At 52.9% G+C, this 15,734-nt stretch overlaps 1 protein-coding gene across 1 annotated transcript in view; it reads right to left on the bottom strand.

The window, feature by feature from the left end:
• Positions 1-555: 555 nt before the first annotated feature.
• DNAJB12 (DnaJ heat shock protein family (Hsp40) member B12) overlaps positions 556-15,734 on the bottom strand; it is a 17,660-nt gene continuing 2,481 nt past the window's right edge. Inside the window, 8 exon segments of the mRNA XM_019626284.1 lie at positions 556-2,400; positions 3,550-3,701; positions 4,264-4,436; positions 6,132-6,241; positions 7,271-7,350; positions 7,469-7,654; positions 9,608-9,753; positions 10,997-11,177. Coding sequence (XP_019481829.1) covers positions 3,580-3,701; positions 4,264-4,436; positions 6,132-6,241; positions 7,271-7,350; positions 7,469-7,654; positions 9,608-9,753; positions 10,997-11,177 — 998 coding nt within the window. The 3' untranslated portion in view covers positions 556-2,400; positions 3,550-3,579.

The following is a 15,734-nucleotide window of genomic DNA, read 5'->3' on the forward strand; positions in this document are numbered from 1 at the left end:
TCTCTGGGAGGCCCGAGCAGATCTGCTGTTCCATTCACGGGAAGCCCAACTCGGGTTGCCTCATTTTTAACTTTTCCGACTTTCTAGGGGAAGAGGGCGGGCTGTGGGGGCAGTGTGGGAAGGATGGCTGGGAAGACTGTGCAGCCAGAGATGGAAAGAAACTCGGAGAACTTTTCCATCGCCCTGCAGCTGTTGTGGGCTTGCGCTGCAGGCTGGGGAGAAGGGAGGCAGTTTTGTTCACTGTAGGCCTATGGAATAGGAGGGGTGAAGGGAGCAGGAACAGGGGGAGGCAGAGGTTCTGGTCACGTCCTGCTGGCCAACCCAGGGCCGGCATCAGGGACCTCAGGATCTTGGCTTTATTGAGTCTCTTCCTTTACCTGGATGCAGTCAGCCCTGGAACAAGTCTTGTAACCTAAGTGGCTGTCAGCTGGGACAAGGGGTAAGGGGGACATTCAGGCTTGTCACCAAAAACTTCTTGAAGGGATGTCAATAGCAACAGGTGCTTATGACCCCTTACCCCAGCCCCATTACTCAATGCAGACCCACCACAGCCAATCACATAATAAACATATTTATAGATGTACAATTTCAGAATTCTAATTCAAGAAGTACAGCTTCTTAGGAAATCCTTTAGGATCTATGTTCTTATTGCACGTGGCTCAGCCTGTCTAGGGGACATCTACCAAGACCCGCCAGTCAGGGCGGTGGGGGCAGAGCACCGGGGCCACCACCTGGGGCACTCTCGCCCATGTCCAGTTCTTATCATCCCTCTGGGCTGGGGTGGCCGTTTCATCACAGGGTAGGACCTTGTTCAAACCACATTTGACATTTCTTTACCAAGCTTCCTTTCCCAGCAAGAATCCTATGTGTTGGGGGACTTTAAAAAGAATCAGGAAAAAAACTCTGGGAGGATGTTCATTACCTCCTGGCTTGGGGAAGTAAGGCTTTGGAAGATGGCAGGTTCGATAACACCCACTGCCAGAGAAAAATTCAGGAAAAAAACGGTAATTCCAAAAGACCCAGTTGAAACTGTGGGAATAAATAAAACCTCCCTCCCTTCCCCTGGCAGCAACTGCTGTTTTGAGGAAAATCCTCATTTGAAGACGAGGATAAGAAAACCCTTCTGGTTCAGGTGCATCCTTTGTCCACAATGCAAGAGAAGGCTGGGTGGCGTCTTGTCCACGGAGGGTGGAGACAGGTGCCCACAGGCATGGGCTTTCTTCAGGAGTTGGCTGCTGCCCGGGGGTCCTGGGCACCACCTGGCTGACTCTTGGAGGAAGAGCTTTCTGGAGTCCTTGGTGCACGACTCAGGAAAAACCAGTGGCAACAATGGAACTGTGCCCTGTGGCACCTATAAGGCAAAACTCACTTGCGGGGAGAGGGGGATGGCTAGGCAGGACCTGGCCCCCCTCCCAACCCTGTTGTTCTCTGAGGCAGGGGGTCAGAGGGCTCCTGGGTACTAGGACAAAGAGCCCATCTTAGCTGGCCAAAGCTTGAGGTGGGTGGTCTCACCCCAGAAGGCAGTCTGGGGCCTCTACCATGACTCAACACTGACCTGGCATCCGGCCCTCCGGGCACTTTCTCCCTTCATAGCCTGCTCCCCTCCAGCTTAACCATGAACCTGGCAACTTTCAAAAGTTTTCTACAGATTTATACTATCATGATTGCTGCTGCCATCAAAAACATGCTGGGGTTGAGGGGAGCGTTAAAAGCTAGGACCTGACCTGCCTTCCGCTGTCAGCTATGGCTAACGTCTAGCTTTTGAAGAACCAGGCAGCCTTCCCCAAATGGTCCTCATTTTCTAAAACATGGAAAAAATCAGCTAAACAACTAAACCAAACCCCTGCATAGTTTAAAAAGTAGACTATATATATATCTATATATATATATCTTTATATATGCTATTTACATATAAATAGATATATATAGATATACATGCATGTATACATTACATTCTCCAGAAAGCCCTTCCCTCCCCCTCTGTCCTTGGCCAGCGCCTCTGACAGAGCTGCCACTGAGGTGACTGGTGGTGGCTCCTGGGAGGAGGAAGAAAGGCAGTGGCTGCCCCCTCCCCCAGCCCTTCCTACAGACGTTTGCTGCAAGTTTTACATTTTACTTTTGTTGCCATGGTTTCTGTATCCTAGGAGAGAGCTGATGTGGAGCCTGAGTCTCTGCCAGCCATGGGAGGAAGGGAAGCAGCCCTGTGGCAGGTTTTCCTGTCTGTCTTAAGAGCTTTCTGCATTTACTGGGTGAGAGAGAGGGCAGTTGTGCGGCGTTCGGCCTCCAATTCCATTTTAATGTTTTTTGTTTTTTGTTTCCTTTTTATGTCTTTTCTTAAATATACAGTCCATCACCTTGGCTCAGTGCATGTCACCAAAAATTCTCCAGGGATTTCATGGTCTAGGGAGGAGAGTGGTAACAGTTAGCGAGGCAGTCACGTGCCCAGAGGCTCCAGCTTAGCCCACTCGAACACGCAACCCTTCCTGCTGCTGTCCTGCCTGCCTCAGCTGCACCAACTGCCCTCCTGCGGTTTGCTGCACTCTCCTAGAGGCACAAGCAAACAGCCTCAAAGCAGAGAGTCTGTACCTGGATCCCCGCCGAGGGACACAGGCAGAGGGGTGGACGGGTACCAACACAGGAAAGAACCTTTACCGGCTCTGCCCACATGCCTCTGGGCTTGGTCCAAGTTGTCCCCTCTGGCAAATGCTGGGAGCAGAGCCCAATGCCCACACACAGGGGGTAAAGGGAGCAGGGAGCCTGCTGCCAGCAACTTTCCTTTTTTCCCCCACCCCTTCTGTGCTGAGGACACATGAACTCATGACCTTCTGTTCCCTTCCTCAGACCACAGGTGAGATGCCTGGGCAGGCTGGATACCTGTGGCTTCCAGGTTGCCAGGTGCAGGGGGGGGAGAGAGAGAGAGAGAGAGAGGGGGGGGGGAGAGAGAGGGAGAGAGAGGCGGCTCCGGCCCCACCAGAGGGAGTGGTGCACATGCCCCTCCTGCTTCCAGCCTCTTGGCTCCCTCTGCCTATTGTTGGGCTCCAGTCCTGTTCCATTTCCTACAGCCAGGAAGGGCAGAGGGAGAGGAAGGGCTCTTGGCCACCTGTTTCCACATGGTTCTCCCTGGTGGGGAGTGCGTGTGGGTGCTATCTTGGGCCCAGTAATACTTGGTGGCCTAAATATCAGGGCACAGACAATAGTCTGCTGCACTTGGAAAAGAGCGGTGGTGACTTAATGGCTGGAGTAGACCAAGGAGGCACAAGTGGCTCTCAGCAGCAGCCTTGGGCTCCCCCTTCTGCCGGGCCCTTGCATACCCCACAGCCCCAGAGCCAGGGAGTAGGGTGGGTATGGGGTGAAGAGGCCTGAAGCAGACCTCAGATTCCGGGTATGCCCCAAAGCTGCCCCAACTCTGCAGAATGCAGGTCAGGCTGGGGACAGCAGTGTGTACCATCATTACCAGGCTCCCTCCTTCTTCCCCTCCCACCCTCCTCTGCCTCAGGACCAGGGCCAGAGCTGCCAGGAGTTGCAGGGCAGAGAGGCCCTGGCTCATACTTGGACCTCGGTAGCGTGGCTGGCCCAGGACTATCCATGTAGGGAGGCCTGCACCTCTGACAGTCGGTTACAGCTTGGGGTGCTCATCTTCTGTGCTCTGTGGTACATATCTGTGTCACCGAAGTAGCGGGCCCGGTATAGTAATCCTTCCTCTGCAAAGAAATGGGGCAGGGTTAGGACATACCTGGTACCTCCTGGAGGCCGAGAGGGCAGCTATCTGGCCTGTGGGGAAAGGAGGAAGGCTGCTACAGGCCTAGGAGCTGGGGGGAGCAGGCCTCCCTTTTGGGAGGAGCCTGAAAGAGCAAATACTGTGGTCCCGACTTGGGAGATGGACAGATGACCCTTTCTGTAGAGTGGGGTTGAGGCCAGCCAAGGTGAGAACCTATCATCCTGACCTCCCCAGGGTCCCACAGATAGAGCTGGATGTCCAATCAGTGGGTGACCAGGTGGTCTGCGCCAATCTCTGTCTACATACTTACCTGCAGCCAAACAACAGGCTGATTGCAGTGACTTACGGGAACCCAGAGGAAATCTCCAAGTGGCCCCTGGCGCCTGGCCCCAGGGAAACACAGGGGTGGAGCCAGCTCTTGGCTGGGAGGTGGCTGGCGCAGGGCAGTGCCAGGTACTGGGCCCACAAATCACGGGGCAAGCGGGACTTTCTTATTCTTTGCTGTGAAGCTCTGTGCCCCCCCCCCCCCCTCCACACACACTCACTTTGCTGCTTCTCTTTCCAGCAGTTGTTTCGGAGGTTGGCGATATAATCGTCTTCCACGTTCCGTTCAACTGTTTTCAGGCTGGAGCCTGTGTACTCCCCAGAGAAGGTGTCTGCCACGTAGTAGATGACGTTTAGGTGGTCAGTGACTCGCTTGTGGACATGGCCCACCGACCTAGCCAGAAATATACCAGGCGCAAAGTGGGCACGGGCCCCAGGCCCAGGGCAGCTCGGGGGATGAGGACGCCCAACAGGAGATGCCTCGCAGGCCAAAGAAGTAGTTGCTTCCCTCCAAAACAAAAGTAGAAATGTGCACACTACCCAAGATGAGGGTCTGAAGAAAAGGCAGGGTGTTGTGGCGGCAGGTTAGTTCAGGTGGTTAAGAGTGTAGGCTCATAACACCAAGGTTGCCGGTTCGATTCCCACGTGGGCTAAGGAGCTACGCCCTCCACAACTAGACTGAAACAACTACTTGACTTGGAGCTGATGGGTCCTGGAAAAACACGCTGTTCCCCAATAAAATTTCTAAAAAAAAAAAAAAAAAGGCAGGATGTCCCTCCCGTAGAGTGGCCCAGCCTGCAGCAAAACCTTCCTCAGACTCCCTGCTTCCTACACTGCTGACTCCGGGGGCCTTGGGGAGGAACCCCTTTCTGAGAGGCTGTGGTCACGGTAGTAGGGAACCTGGAGTGTGTCTGGGCTGTTTCTGAGTAGCTGTGTGACTTGAGCTCCCTGCGCCTGTTTCCTCATTCATCCCCTAAGCCAATCCTAGCTGAGGGCCTTCCTGCCTATCCAGGAGCTCCTAGTCTAGAGTTAAGAGAGAGGCTTAGGAACAAAATGACAGGAAAGATTCTAAGGAGTTGTATCTTTCCAGCACTTGGATCCCATATTCCAGCTTCAACAGCAGTCTAACAGGCTGTGGGAACAGCCTCAAAACGGAGACAGGAGTCAATGCTCTGGGGAGGACAGCCCCTGCCTACCCACTGCTGCCTCTCCTCCCTCCAGCTGCAGAGAAAAGGGCTGGCATCAGGCCACAGAGAGGCTGTGCTGGCTGGTGTGGGCCTAGTGGACCGACTCTGCCCCCTGCTGGCACGGAGGGATGCTACCAGGCTCCCAGCCAGAGCCAGACTGCTTGGTGGAAGCAGAGCTTCTACCAATAGAAGCTGAGCACCCACTATGTATCAGATAATAGGTCAGATGCTAGAAATAAATGAGGGGAGCTGACGCCTTAGAAGGTCAAATAACTTGTGCAAATTCACTACTGGCAGCTGAGACCATATATTCATTCGACAAATATTGTTGAGCTTTTCCAAGGAACCTTGCATTTTATGTGTTTTACTCACTTAATTTTCACAAGCAGGTAGATGTTGTTATTCCCATTTTACAGATGAAGAAACCAAGGCTCAGAGAAGTTACGTAACTTGCCCAGTGTCACACAGCTGCTTAGCTTGTAGAGTAGCTGGGATTCAAAGCCAGTTTTGCTCTGTCTGACTCTAGATCCCTTGTTCTTTCCATGGCCCTAGGGCCCTCACCCCGAACATAAGAGCCTGAAGAGGTTCTTATTTCAAGGTCAGCGGATAAGATGGGGGAGCGGGGGAGCTGAGTCATGAAGCCTGTGAAATCATATGCAAAATTGTGTGTATGTGCACTGCTCCAGGTGGTTTTCATTGCATTTTCTTAGGGGACCATGATCCTAAAAAGATCAAGACCCTCTGGCTCAACAAGGGAACTATATTTTCTTGATTCTAAGTGAGCTTTCTGCATTATGATCAAGAATCTGTAGGATGGGAAAGAAGGTCCCTGATGGTGGCCGAGACTCCAAAGTCCCCATTTGCCCGCCACCCCAGCCTTGCCCCCAAATGCAGGTACTCACGGTCTTGGGCTCAGACTGTAGGGTGGACTGGAGACCATGAGCTGGCTGAGAGCTGACACGAGGATCAGGATGAGGATGGGCATCAGTTGGACAAATACCCCCAGCCCGCCCTGGAGGGAAGAGCCAATGGTCACCCAAGCCAGACATAGGTGGGGGAGCGGCGTCCGCCACAATCACCACCAGCTCCCCCGGCACGGCAGAGCCTGGGTGGCGGGTGGCAGTTGCCGTGCAAACAGGCCATGGCACCACTCTCTCCCCTTCCCTCCCGAAGGTCCCCAAAACACAGAAGCCTTTCCACCTGCCAGCTTCCCTAGATAAAAACAAAAGAGCAACTGGTGTTAAATACAGGAGGAAGGTGGGTAAATGCATTTGCTTGTGAGAGAATTAAAAAAAAAAAAAAAAAAAAGAGCAACAGTGGCTGCCTCCAGGAGAATGGGAGGCGGGGCTGGTGGAAGACCTTCACCATGTAAACCTTTTTGAACTTTAAACCATACAAATATATTTAAAAATTGCCAGTTAAAAAATGACAAATATAGATTTGTTCACTGTGTGACAATCTGTGATTTAAAACTCTTCTGTATGTTAAATACACACAAAAATTAAAAAAACAAAACAAAACATAAGGCCACATTGTCAGAGCAAAAAGGAACCCCACTGCCTGCCATAATTTTAAATGCTCTGCAATTGTCCACAGTATTTTAGTTTTAGTCAGCTAGCTGTTCTTGGGGATTCAAAATGTGTCTGAAGCATTGTCTTGTCATAGCTTTTGCATACATTTTTTGCAAAAAGAAGAGTTAGCACCTATGTTGTCATCCTTTACAATTCCCTCATGACACTTAACTTCACATTGCTTGGAAATGTTACTTTGGCTTTATAAACAAATGAACTGCACAAAGGCCGCTCACACTCCAGCCTGTTTGTAGGTGGACAACATTCTCCAGCAGAAGCCATCAAATCCCTACTCCTTCCAGCCGGCAACGTGGACTGTGGCTCCCTCTGGTGGCGCTCGGCAGAATGGCAAGGGAGGCCCAAGATGGCTCCTTGGCTGCGAGTTGTGGGACCACTGCCATCCCGGAATAGACACAGCTCGGCACGTCCCTCCCCACCCCTCTGCTCTCCCCAGCGCCTTCCTCACTCACGTCACCCTGGTTCTCCCTGCGGTCCTGCCTTTGCTGGTAGGTATAGCGCATACGGCCGTTGCTGTAGACATGGACGTTACCTGGGGGTCAGAGGGACGAGTCAGGAGTAGGGCTGCTGGGAAAGGGAGAGGCTGGCATTCAGTCCCCCGCCATCACCCCCGGGGGTGACCTGGCTGTGGGGTGGGTTGGGGGACTTACTAGATGGGAAGCCACCACCAAAGAACATGTTGAAGAGGTCTTCAGGGGAGATGTCAGCCTCAAAGCCACGGTGGAAGTCCCCATGCCCATGGCCGTGCCGGGCTGCCTGGCTCTTGTCATCACCGAACTGGTCATACTGTTTCCTTTTCTCTGGGTTGCTAAGTACTGCATATGCTGTGCCAATGGCTGCAAAGGAGATCGAAAGGTCAGGCCTGGGGAATGTTGGGGATATGTGTGGAGGCTCCCATGGCAGCCTAGAGCTCACTTCCTTCAGACACTTAATGGGTGCTTTAGGAAGGAGTCCTTGGGCCATTGGGAAGCGTGGGTGTTGGGCAAATGCGAGGAGGGGGACATGCAGGAATACCTCTAAGCAAACCTGGGTGGCCTGGGCTGGGTAGAGGATTAGCATCCAAGCTCCTCGCTCTCTACTTCATGACAAGAGTTCATCTTTTTTACAAACCAGGCCCTTTACAGCATTATCTTATTTACTCCTAACAGCAACCCAATCTCCATTTTATCAACGAGAAAACTCAGGCTAAGAGAGGTCAAGTGTAAACTCACGGAGCTCTGATGTTGCAGAGCAAAAAATCAAACCCAGGGATGTCTTGCTTCAAGTCTGCTTTCTGACTTTATGAAAACCGCCACCCACCCCCTTGCCCAGCCACTCCTCTCGCTTGAGGTGCCCAGTGAGATGGGGCATTTCTTTCTGCAGGTTATGCAACTTGAAGTCACAGTGCAACAGAAGGGCCAGACAGACACATGCTGTCCCGCTGTGAAGTGGGAGCAGCGGGAGCTGCTGGGAGCGGCCACATCCCCGGTTCTAGTCGAGGCTCCTCCAGGACCGGCCGCGTGGTCTGGGAGAGGAGCCCTCTCTTCCCTGGGGTCCAGGTCCCAGCTGCGGTTCCTCTGCCTGGCCCTGGGGCTTCCCTAGTATAGCTCCCCAGGCGGGAAGCCTGTGCCCCAAAGGACCCCAACTCAGGCCCTCCCGAGTCTCTTGCTTCCTTTCAAGCAGCCCAGTGTCTCACAGAACTGGGTCAGAGCTGCAACCCCTGAGAACAAGAATGCCCCTCCTCCTCCCCTTCTGACAAGGCCCCAGGCTGCAGGCAGAGGTCAGGGCTGAAGAAACATTAACCACAGCTCCCCTGCCTCCCTTCTCCCTCTGGGGCTGGCGGGCAGCAGGGGACAACGCCTGCAGACTGCCCCATGCAGGACCCACCCCAAGCAGCCTGAGATGGAACATCTGGGGTGGGCCCCTGGGGACAGCACACCAGGTCTTGGGGGTCTACTCTGCCACTGCTCCCCACCTGGCTGTGGTCCCAGCCCTGGTACCGTGCAGCATCCTGCCTGGGCCAGGAGGGGCTAGTCACCATGCCGTCTCCCAGGGGGAGGTGAGCCTACGACCCTGAAGGTCCCAAGGACAAGCGGGCATGAGAGATGTCTGGGGAGTATGTGCAACTGCAGTGCTCAGCAGCACAGTGCGGGTACAAAGTCTGTACATGTGTGCCTGATGGGTTCAAAGAAAATACAAATGATTAAAAGGCAGCTGATGATTTCAGTCAGAACGAAACACTCATCCTAGAACCAACAGACCCCGAGATCAGAGAAACTGCCATGTCCCCTGCTGCAGGCCCTAGGATGTATTGGGGGAGAGAGAGACAGGGAGAGAGAAAGAGAGGAAAAGAGAGAGAGAGGGAGAATATGAATGTGTAGAGGGGGTTAGGGATGGGTTGGCTATGGCTGCTGGTGCTGAGGAGGCCACCAGGCTAGAAGCCCCTGACCTGGGGCTGCTCAGTTTCTCAGCACAGGGACACTGTTACCAAGATCCCAAGATGGGGAAATGCATACAGGTGAGTCAGGAGGAGTGCTCCTGCCCCTCAATCACTGTGCAGCCTTGGGTCCTCTTTTGCCTCAGCTCCCCTCCTGTAACCCCCAGGGAACAAGATAGGGAGGCAGGAGTGGCGTTATCTGACCTCTGACAGGCTGTGTGGCTAGCGGTGGCTACTAGGACCTTTGTCCTAGGAAGCAGCTCCTGAGCTGGCAGAGCTTGGGTCCAAGACCACGGCCCGGAAAAGCCTCTTATTTCCTCCCAAGGATAGGAGATAAGAACACCAAAATACCAGGAAACCAGGGCCAGCTTACCTTTGAAAGCTTCCGTGGCGCCAGGCGCATGGTTCTTGTCTGGGTGGAACTTGAGGGCCAGTTTGCGGTAGGCCTTCTTCAGGTCCTCATCGGAGGCCCCTCTGCTCACCCCCAGGATCTCGTAGTAGTCTTTACACTGCTTGACCCTGGGGAAGGGAGAAGAGCATGGTGGGGGGAGCGCGGCATTGGCCCAGGGACGTTAGGTGGGCCAACAACACGCTCAGGGGTACAAGCTGTCGACCTCAGGAATAAGGGAGCCTCACAAAGCTCCAACTGGGATGGGGGTCTGAGTAGGGCCCAGCAGAAATACCGAGAACACATTTAGGATTTAGAGGGGGTAGCTGCTGTGTTTGACAGGCCAGGAATCACCGCCCCTTGTCAACAGCACCCTCACTGTGGGCAACCTCAGGACTGTCAATTAGGGGTCCCTGCCCAAGGGCAAGTGTGTCCAAAGCTTGGCCAGTGTCTCCTCTCCTGAGTGGCAATCTGAGACTTGAGTGGACAACATTAAGGCCATGGCAGGTGTCTATTCAGCTCATCTTGGGGCCCTAAAGAGACACTGCTTCTCTTCCATCAATTCTTACTCCTGGGGTCCCTGGAGACCCCGATTCTTGGTCTTTTCCAGGCTTTCCTAACTCCCCACAATGTTTCTATTGCTTACAGCCAATGGGTTTTTCTGGTCAAAACCCTGTCTGGTCAGAAAAATGTAAATATGGCATATGCTTTTATGGCACACTACAGTCATGCTAGATCACAAGCAGGCTGAACCCCAGTCCTGAAGCTTGCTAATATTTCACTAGCTGCCAGGACATGTGGGAATGACCTTGGAGGGATCCTGAGGCTAGCTGTCAGGGGAGGCCTGGGGTGTCTATCCTGAGAAGCACTGGATGCACCGTCTCAGCCTGGTAGTGAGCTGCTCTGCGCAGGGCCTGCCCGAGCCTTGGAGGGATAACTGTCTCTTGTCTCCACTCTACCCCACACAGGCTCTGGTCTGAAAGGGTCTTTGTTGGGGGTGGGGGTGTGGGTTGGGGGAGAATCTGGAAGGGGAGGCCAGGCCTCATTTCTGTCTGACAAACAGAGCTGTGTAAAGAGGCCGGGCCCGCCTGGCCAGCAGGAGAGGAAGCCAGCAGTGTCAGCGTTTGCAGCCTCTGCTGTGGGTTGTCTTGGTGGGAGGGGACAGTGGAGCCCTGATTCCCACACTGTATTCCAGGGCCTTGTGGAAAATAAGATTAGGCCTGGAGAGCCTGACCGCTTGGACCGCCACCGTCTTCAAGACCCTCCTAGGGCCCACCCAGACGAAAGGCAGCTGTGAGGTGGACAGACGCCGCAGGAAGCCTTCTCTAGGCTTGAAAACTTCCCACCACCACCAGGCCCCGGCCCTGCCTCTACCTTTTCACAGCCGCTACTTGTTCCGCAGTGTAGCCTTTGGTGCTCTCTCCTCCTCCAGCTTCGCCGTTGGCCGAGGGGGCATCGGACCCACCTGCTTTCCTATGGGTTGCATGGGTCTTGTCTGTGGCTTGGGGTTGGTCACTGGCAGGCTGTGGTTTCTGGTTGAGGGACTCGATCAGGGCTGCGTAAGGCAAGGAAACCATTCAGGGCTCCTGCTCCAGCAAGGCCATGTACCCCACCCGCTTATTCTCCCGGCAAAGCCACTAGCTCCTTCCCTCGAGCCTGTGGAGGGCGAGTGGGACAGTCGCATGCTCTCTTAGGAACCACAGTCCTCAGGAGTCATCAGGGTATATTTAGGTCATTTTCAACTCAGCATAAAAACAAACTATTTTTTTTTCTTTTTTCCTGTTCCCAAAAATAAACTATTAATCCTTCAGATTTTTTATATCCCAAAGTAGTGTGTTCAACAACCATCTTCTGTTAAAGAGTCGAGATGAGCGAAGCAGTCTGAAGTGGGACCCCACTTAGCAGGACCATCTGATTCGGCTGGGATTGGCTGGGAAGGCTTTCTGGAGGTCTTGGCTTAGCCATGAAGAGGAATGGGGGGCAATGAGTTTTCCCCAGAGGGCCAGGGGTGCTGCGAGACTCAGGAAGCACAGCTGTTGTGTTCACTACTTGCTATTTTTCAGTTTTCAAATGGCTGGCTTACAAATGTCCTACTTGAAAGTTCAGAGTCTATACAGGGCACTAGCTGTCACCCTCAGGCAGGGTCATGGTTATTCATACCCAAGTCCTTGGTTCCTGCCCATTCAATAAGCGCAGGCTCAAATCTCTGGCAGAAGTCTCGTGTGTCCACTTACTTCAGGCACAAAATCAGTTCTGAACCCTGTCATGCTTGGAGACCAGTGACCTGGGAAACCAGGCATCCGGACCGCTGCAGGGACCCAGGACACCTATGTGCTGAAGACTGACAGCAGCATAGCCCAGTGCTCCCCACCAGCCTCTTTCGAATGTGCCAGGTGCCTGCTGGGCTCACAGCACTGTGCTGAGTATCAGATACCCTGTACTGCAGCACACCTGGGTCTCACCCAAGGGGCCTGGAACAGGGCTTGTTGGGAACAGAACACTGGGACTCGAGTGGACCAATGTGCCCTGAGCCACTGCTGTCTTAGCTGCAGCAAACTCATGGGATCTCACCGAGTAAGCAGCTTGGAAATCCACACACAGGAGCTGCCAACTAAGCTTGCCCCACGTGAGGGAGTGGAAGGGTTCCTGGAGCAAACCCTGAGACAGCACTCTGAGAAAAGCAATAGTAAGAAGCACTCACTATGTGTCAGGAGGGCCTGGGCACAGTGCTCTGCACATGTTAGCTCACTTAAGTTTTCACGACGGCCTTAGAGGAGGGTCTGATTACGGCCATCCCCATTATAAGGAGGAACTGTGTCCTCGATCAATTTGCTCGTGGCTGCACAAGCTGGGTAGGCTGCACTTGAACCGCAGGATGTCCGGCTCACGGGACGTTGCTCTTAACTGTGCTATTGTCCTGGACCATCCAAGTCTGGCAGGGGGAGCCCTCCCACAGTCATTCCAAGTATAGAAGAGAAGTTAAATTCAGAAAGACCCAGGTTTCAAATCTCGGCTCAGCTATATCCTAATAGCATGACCCCGGATGAAACCTCTTCCTCACAATGGGGGTGTGAAGATGAAATGGGATAATGTGTATAAGCACCAGGCATGGAGACTGACACAGAGTAAAAGTTCAAAATGAGTAGCTGCTAGTATTTTGACCTGGGCTGATGAACTAGTGGGTCAGGAGGTGAGAGGATCCCAGGCGCTGGGGTCTGGGGAGCTCCAAGGCTCTGGAAGGGAAAGTTTCAGCACTCAGCAGGCTTCGGACCCAGCTGTGACCATGGCATTTTAGGCTGTCCCATATGCCTGTTCCATGCCAGGCATCAAGAGAATGCAAAGGAGGAAACCAACAAATGAAGAGATGCTCATCAAGATGGGACAGAGGGAGGAGCCTGGTTTGCTGGGGTTTTTTTAAAGCTTTTAAAGAAGTTGTTTACTTCGATTTCTCTGGAAGCCCCAGTGGTCCAGGCTGAGCTGACAGACCCTAAGGATGACCTGACCAGCCATTCAGTTGCCATAGCTACACAGGAGCATCAGCCAGAAGGGATGGACACCTTTCAGTACTTCTCAGGGAAGATTCTGGAAGCTTTTCAGGGCAGTTACATGAAGTCAGTCACTCTAATTTCCCTATGCTGCAGAAAGAGAGCCCAAAGGGAAAAAGATGTGCTCTGGGTCAGACAGAAGGCTCCCGCTTGCGTTGGCAATGAAAGTTTTCTGGGTGCTGAAGAGTAGGTCTCTCTCGTGGCCTGGACACCTCCCTCTGCTGGGCCGTGGGGTGAGGCTGCCTCATCTTGACTCATTGTTACACCCCTAACTGGCACACTGGCTGATAGGCAAACGTCACAAAAGAGCAGGAGATAGAACAGCTTGATGTGGCTCTGGAGTCAGACAGACATAGCTGGGTTCAAATCCCGATTCTACCCCTTCCCAATAAAGCTGGCAGACATTTAAAAAGAAGGGAAATTGATGGAAGAAGCCAAAGCTGGGGTGGGAGAGGTGGCAGCTCAGGTAGAGGTGAAAACGTTCCTACAGCCAAAGGCCCTCACACCCAGCCTGCCTGGGTTCAAAGCTGGCTCTGCCACTTGCAGGCAAGGTTATCCTGGACGAGGTAACTGAGCTTCTCCAGGTAAAACTATCTCCCTCAAGGGAGCTGGAAGAGCAAATGCATGAATGAATATAAAGAAGTTAGCACAACGTCCAGCAAATATCAGTGTTGTCTGCTACTTTTATTTCCGGGCTCTGTTGCTGATCATGCTCAAAGTGAGTTGGGAAAGCGAGGACAGAGTGGGAAAGAGTCTTGGAGTGGAGCTAGACAGTCTGGTTCTTGTGCTAATTAGTCACGTGGCCTTGTCAAGTTATCGAATTCCTCAGTGAAAACATGATCCCTGCCTTCACAAGGCTGCTCTCAGTGAAATCAGGTGAATGGAAGGGTTGAGCACACAGTGAGGTTCATGAAGATTGACTGACTTGAAGGGACAACCCCACCGCGGACCTCACCAGATTAGGACATCTCTCACTCCAAGACCCTGAATGCCAAAATCTCTCAGCAACTAACCCTCCCCTGTCCCGCGTGCCAGCCTTCCCAGCTTGGCCTTCCTGACTCAGCTTGGACCCAGAGATAGCCATTTCATAGACCTGCAGGCAGCCTGAGCTGCAAGATCATTCAGGTCAACCATTTCTTCGTACGCTGGGGAAACTGAGGCCTACAGATGTTCTCATCATCTCCCTGGAAAATCTGATACCTTCCACCATTGTTGCTAAGCGTCAGGCAAAGCCAGTGGCTACAGAGACTGCCAGGTGCTGGATAGAAACTCCCGAAAAGGGAATGACTGACTAGCCCCGCCCTGTGGCACCCCTGCTTGGGGCCTGGCTACTGCTCCACAATATGACTGCCCAGCCCTTGGTGCCTTCCCCTCCCACCTGCTGCAGCACGAGGTTCAAGTACGCTCACACTCACATCCTTTTCACTGTAAGGTCCCTCGGCCCTTCGAGGTTGCTCTGAGCCTCCTCTCACCCTTCCCCTTCCCCTTGTCTGTCCTTCCACTTCTCCAAGACCAATCTTCCACCCGTGCTCTGGATCTCTCCCTTTCATTTCTCAACTTGTCCTCTTTCCCTGTGGCCTCTGCAGCAACTGACAGTGCTGCTAACCAGCTTGACACACTGTTCCATGGCCACCTAGCAGCTGTTCTCTCCTGGGATTGCCTCTTCCTGTTGTGTCGCTATCTCACTCTGTGGCTAAGTACAGATGTGGCCCATCCATGGGTGTGCCAGGAGCAACCTCCTCTATATGTTCCACACTCCCAGTGACTTCAGCCAGGCTCAACTCCAGTGAACTCCATCAAACGGAGACCAGACTTTCAGCTGGAACCTGGAGCTCTCTCCTGAGCTCCAAACTGACAGCTCCTTTGGAATAAGCCACCAGCACCTCACACTCTGCCCATCTCTTTCCCATCCACGTTCTTCAGCCTTGGTTTCTTCCCAGTCACACAGGCTTGGATTCTGAGTCCCCCTTTCTCCTCAACAGCCCTCTCTCACAAGGCTGGGTACCTCCCCTGCAATGACCGCATCCTCCTCCAGACGGCCTCATCGCAGGCCCTTGTCGCTCCTAACCTACTCAGCACAATTGTCTCCCAACTGACTTCTGCCTTGAGTTGCTCTTCTTTCTTATTAACAGTTCATGCTGCTGTCTTTTAAGAAAAATACCCTTATCTTATTCCTGCCATCAAAAACTTCAATAGTTTTTTTCACTAACTACAGAATAAAGTGAATGTCCTGGTCTGGCAGGAAAGGATTTCCACTATCTGGCCTCATTCTCCTTTCCACACTTAATCCTCTCTATACTCAGATTACTACCTCCCTCCACAGCTTCCAAATCTTGCTACACTCAATCCCTTCTCCCAAACCTCTTATACTTCCAGCCTCTGTGTCTTTCTCCCAGTATGCCCTTTTCCAAGTCTCCTACCCTCTTCCGAAGTACAGTTCAAATGCTGCCTCCTGTACTACTCTCTGAAGCCTTCCCTCACTGTGATCTACCATTATTTGTATGTTCTCACTATAGCACTCACTCTACTGTTTGTAATTTAATGTTTAGGAGATTGTCCTCCAGGCA

This window comes from Hipposideros armiger, unplaced genomic scaffold (assembly GCF_001890085.2).
Source record: "Hipposideros armiger isolate ML-2016 unplaced genomic scaffold, ASM189008v1 scaffold_15, whole genome shotgun sequence".
Classification (NCBI taxonomy): Eukaryota; Metazoa; Chordata; class Mammalia; order Chiroptera; family Hipposideridae; genus Hipposideros; species Hipposideros armiger.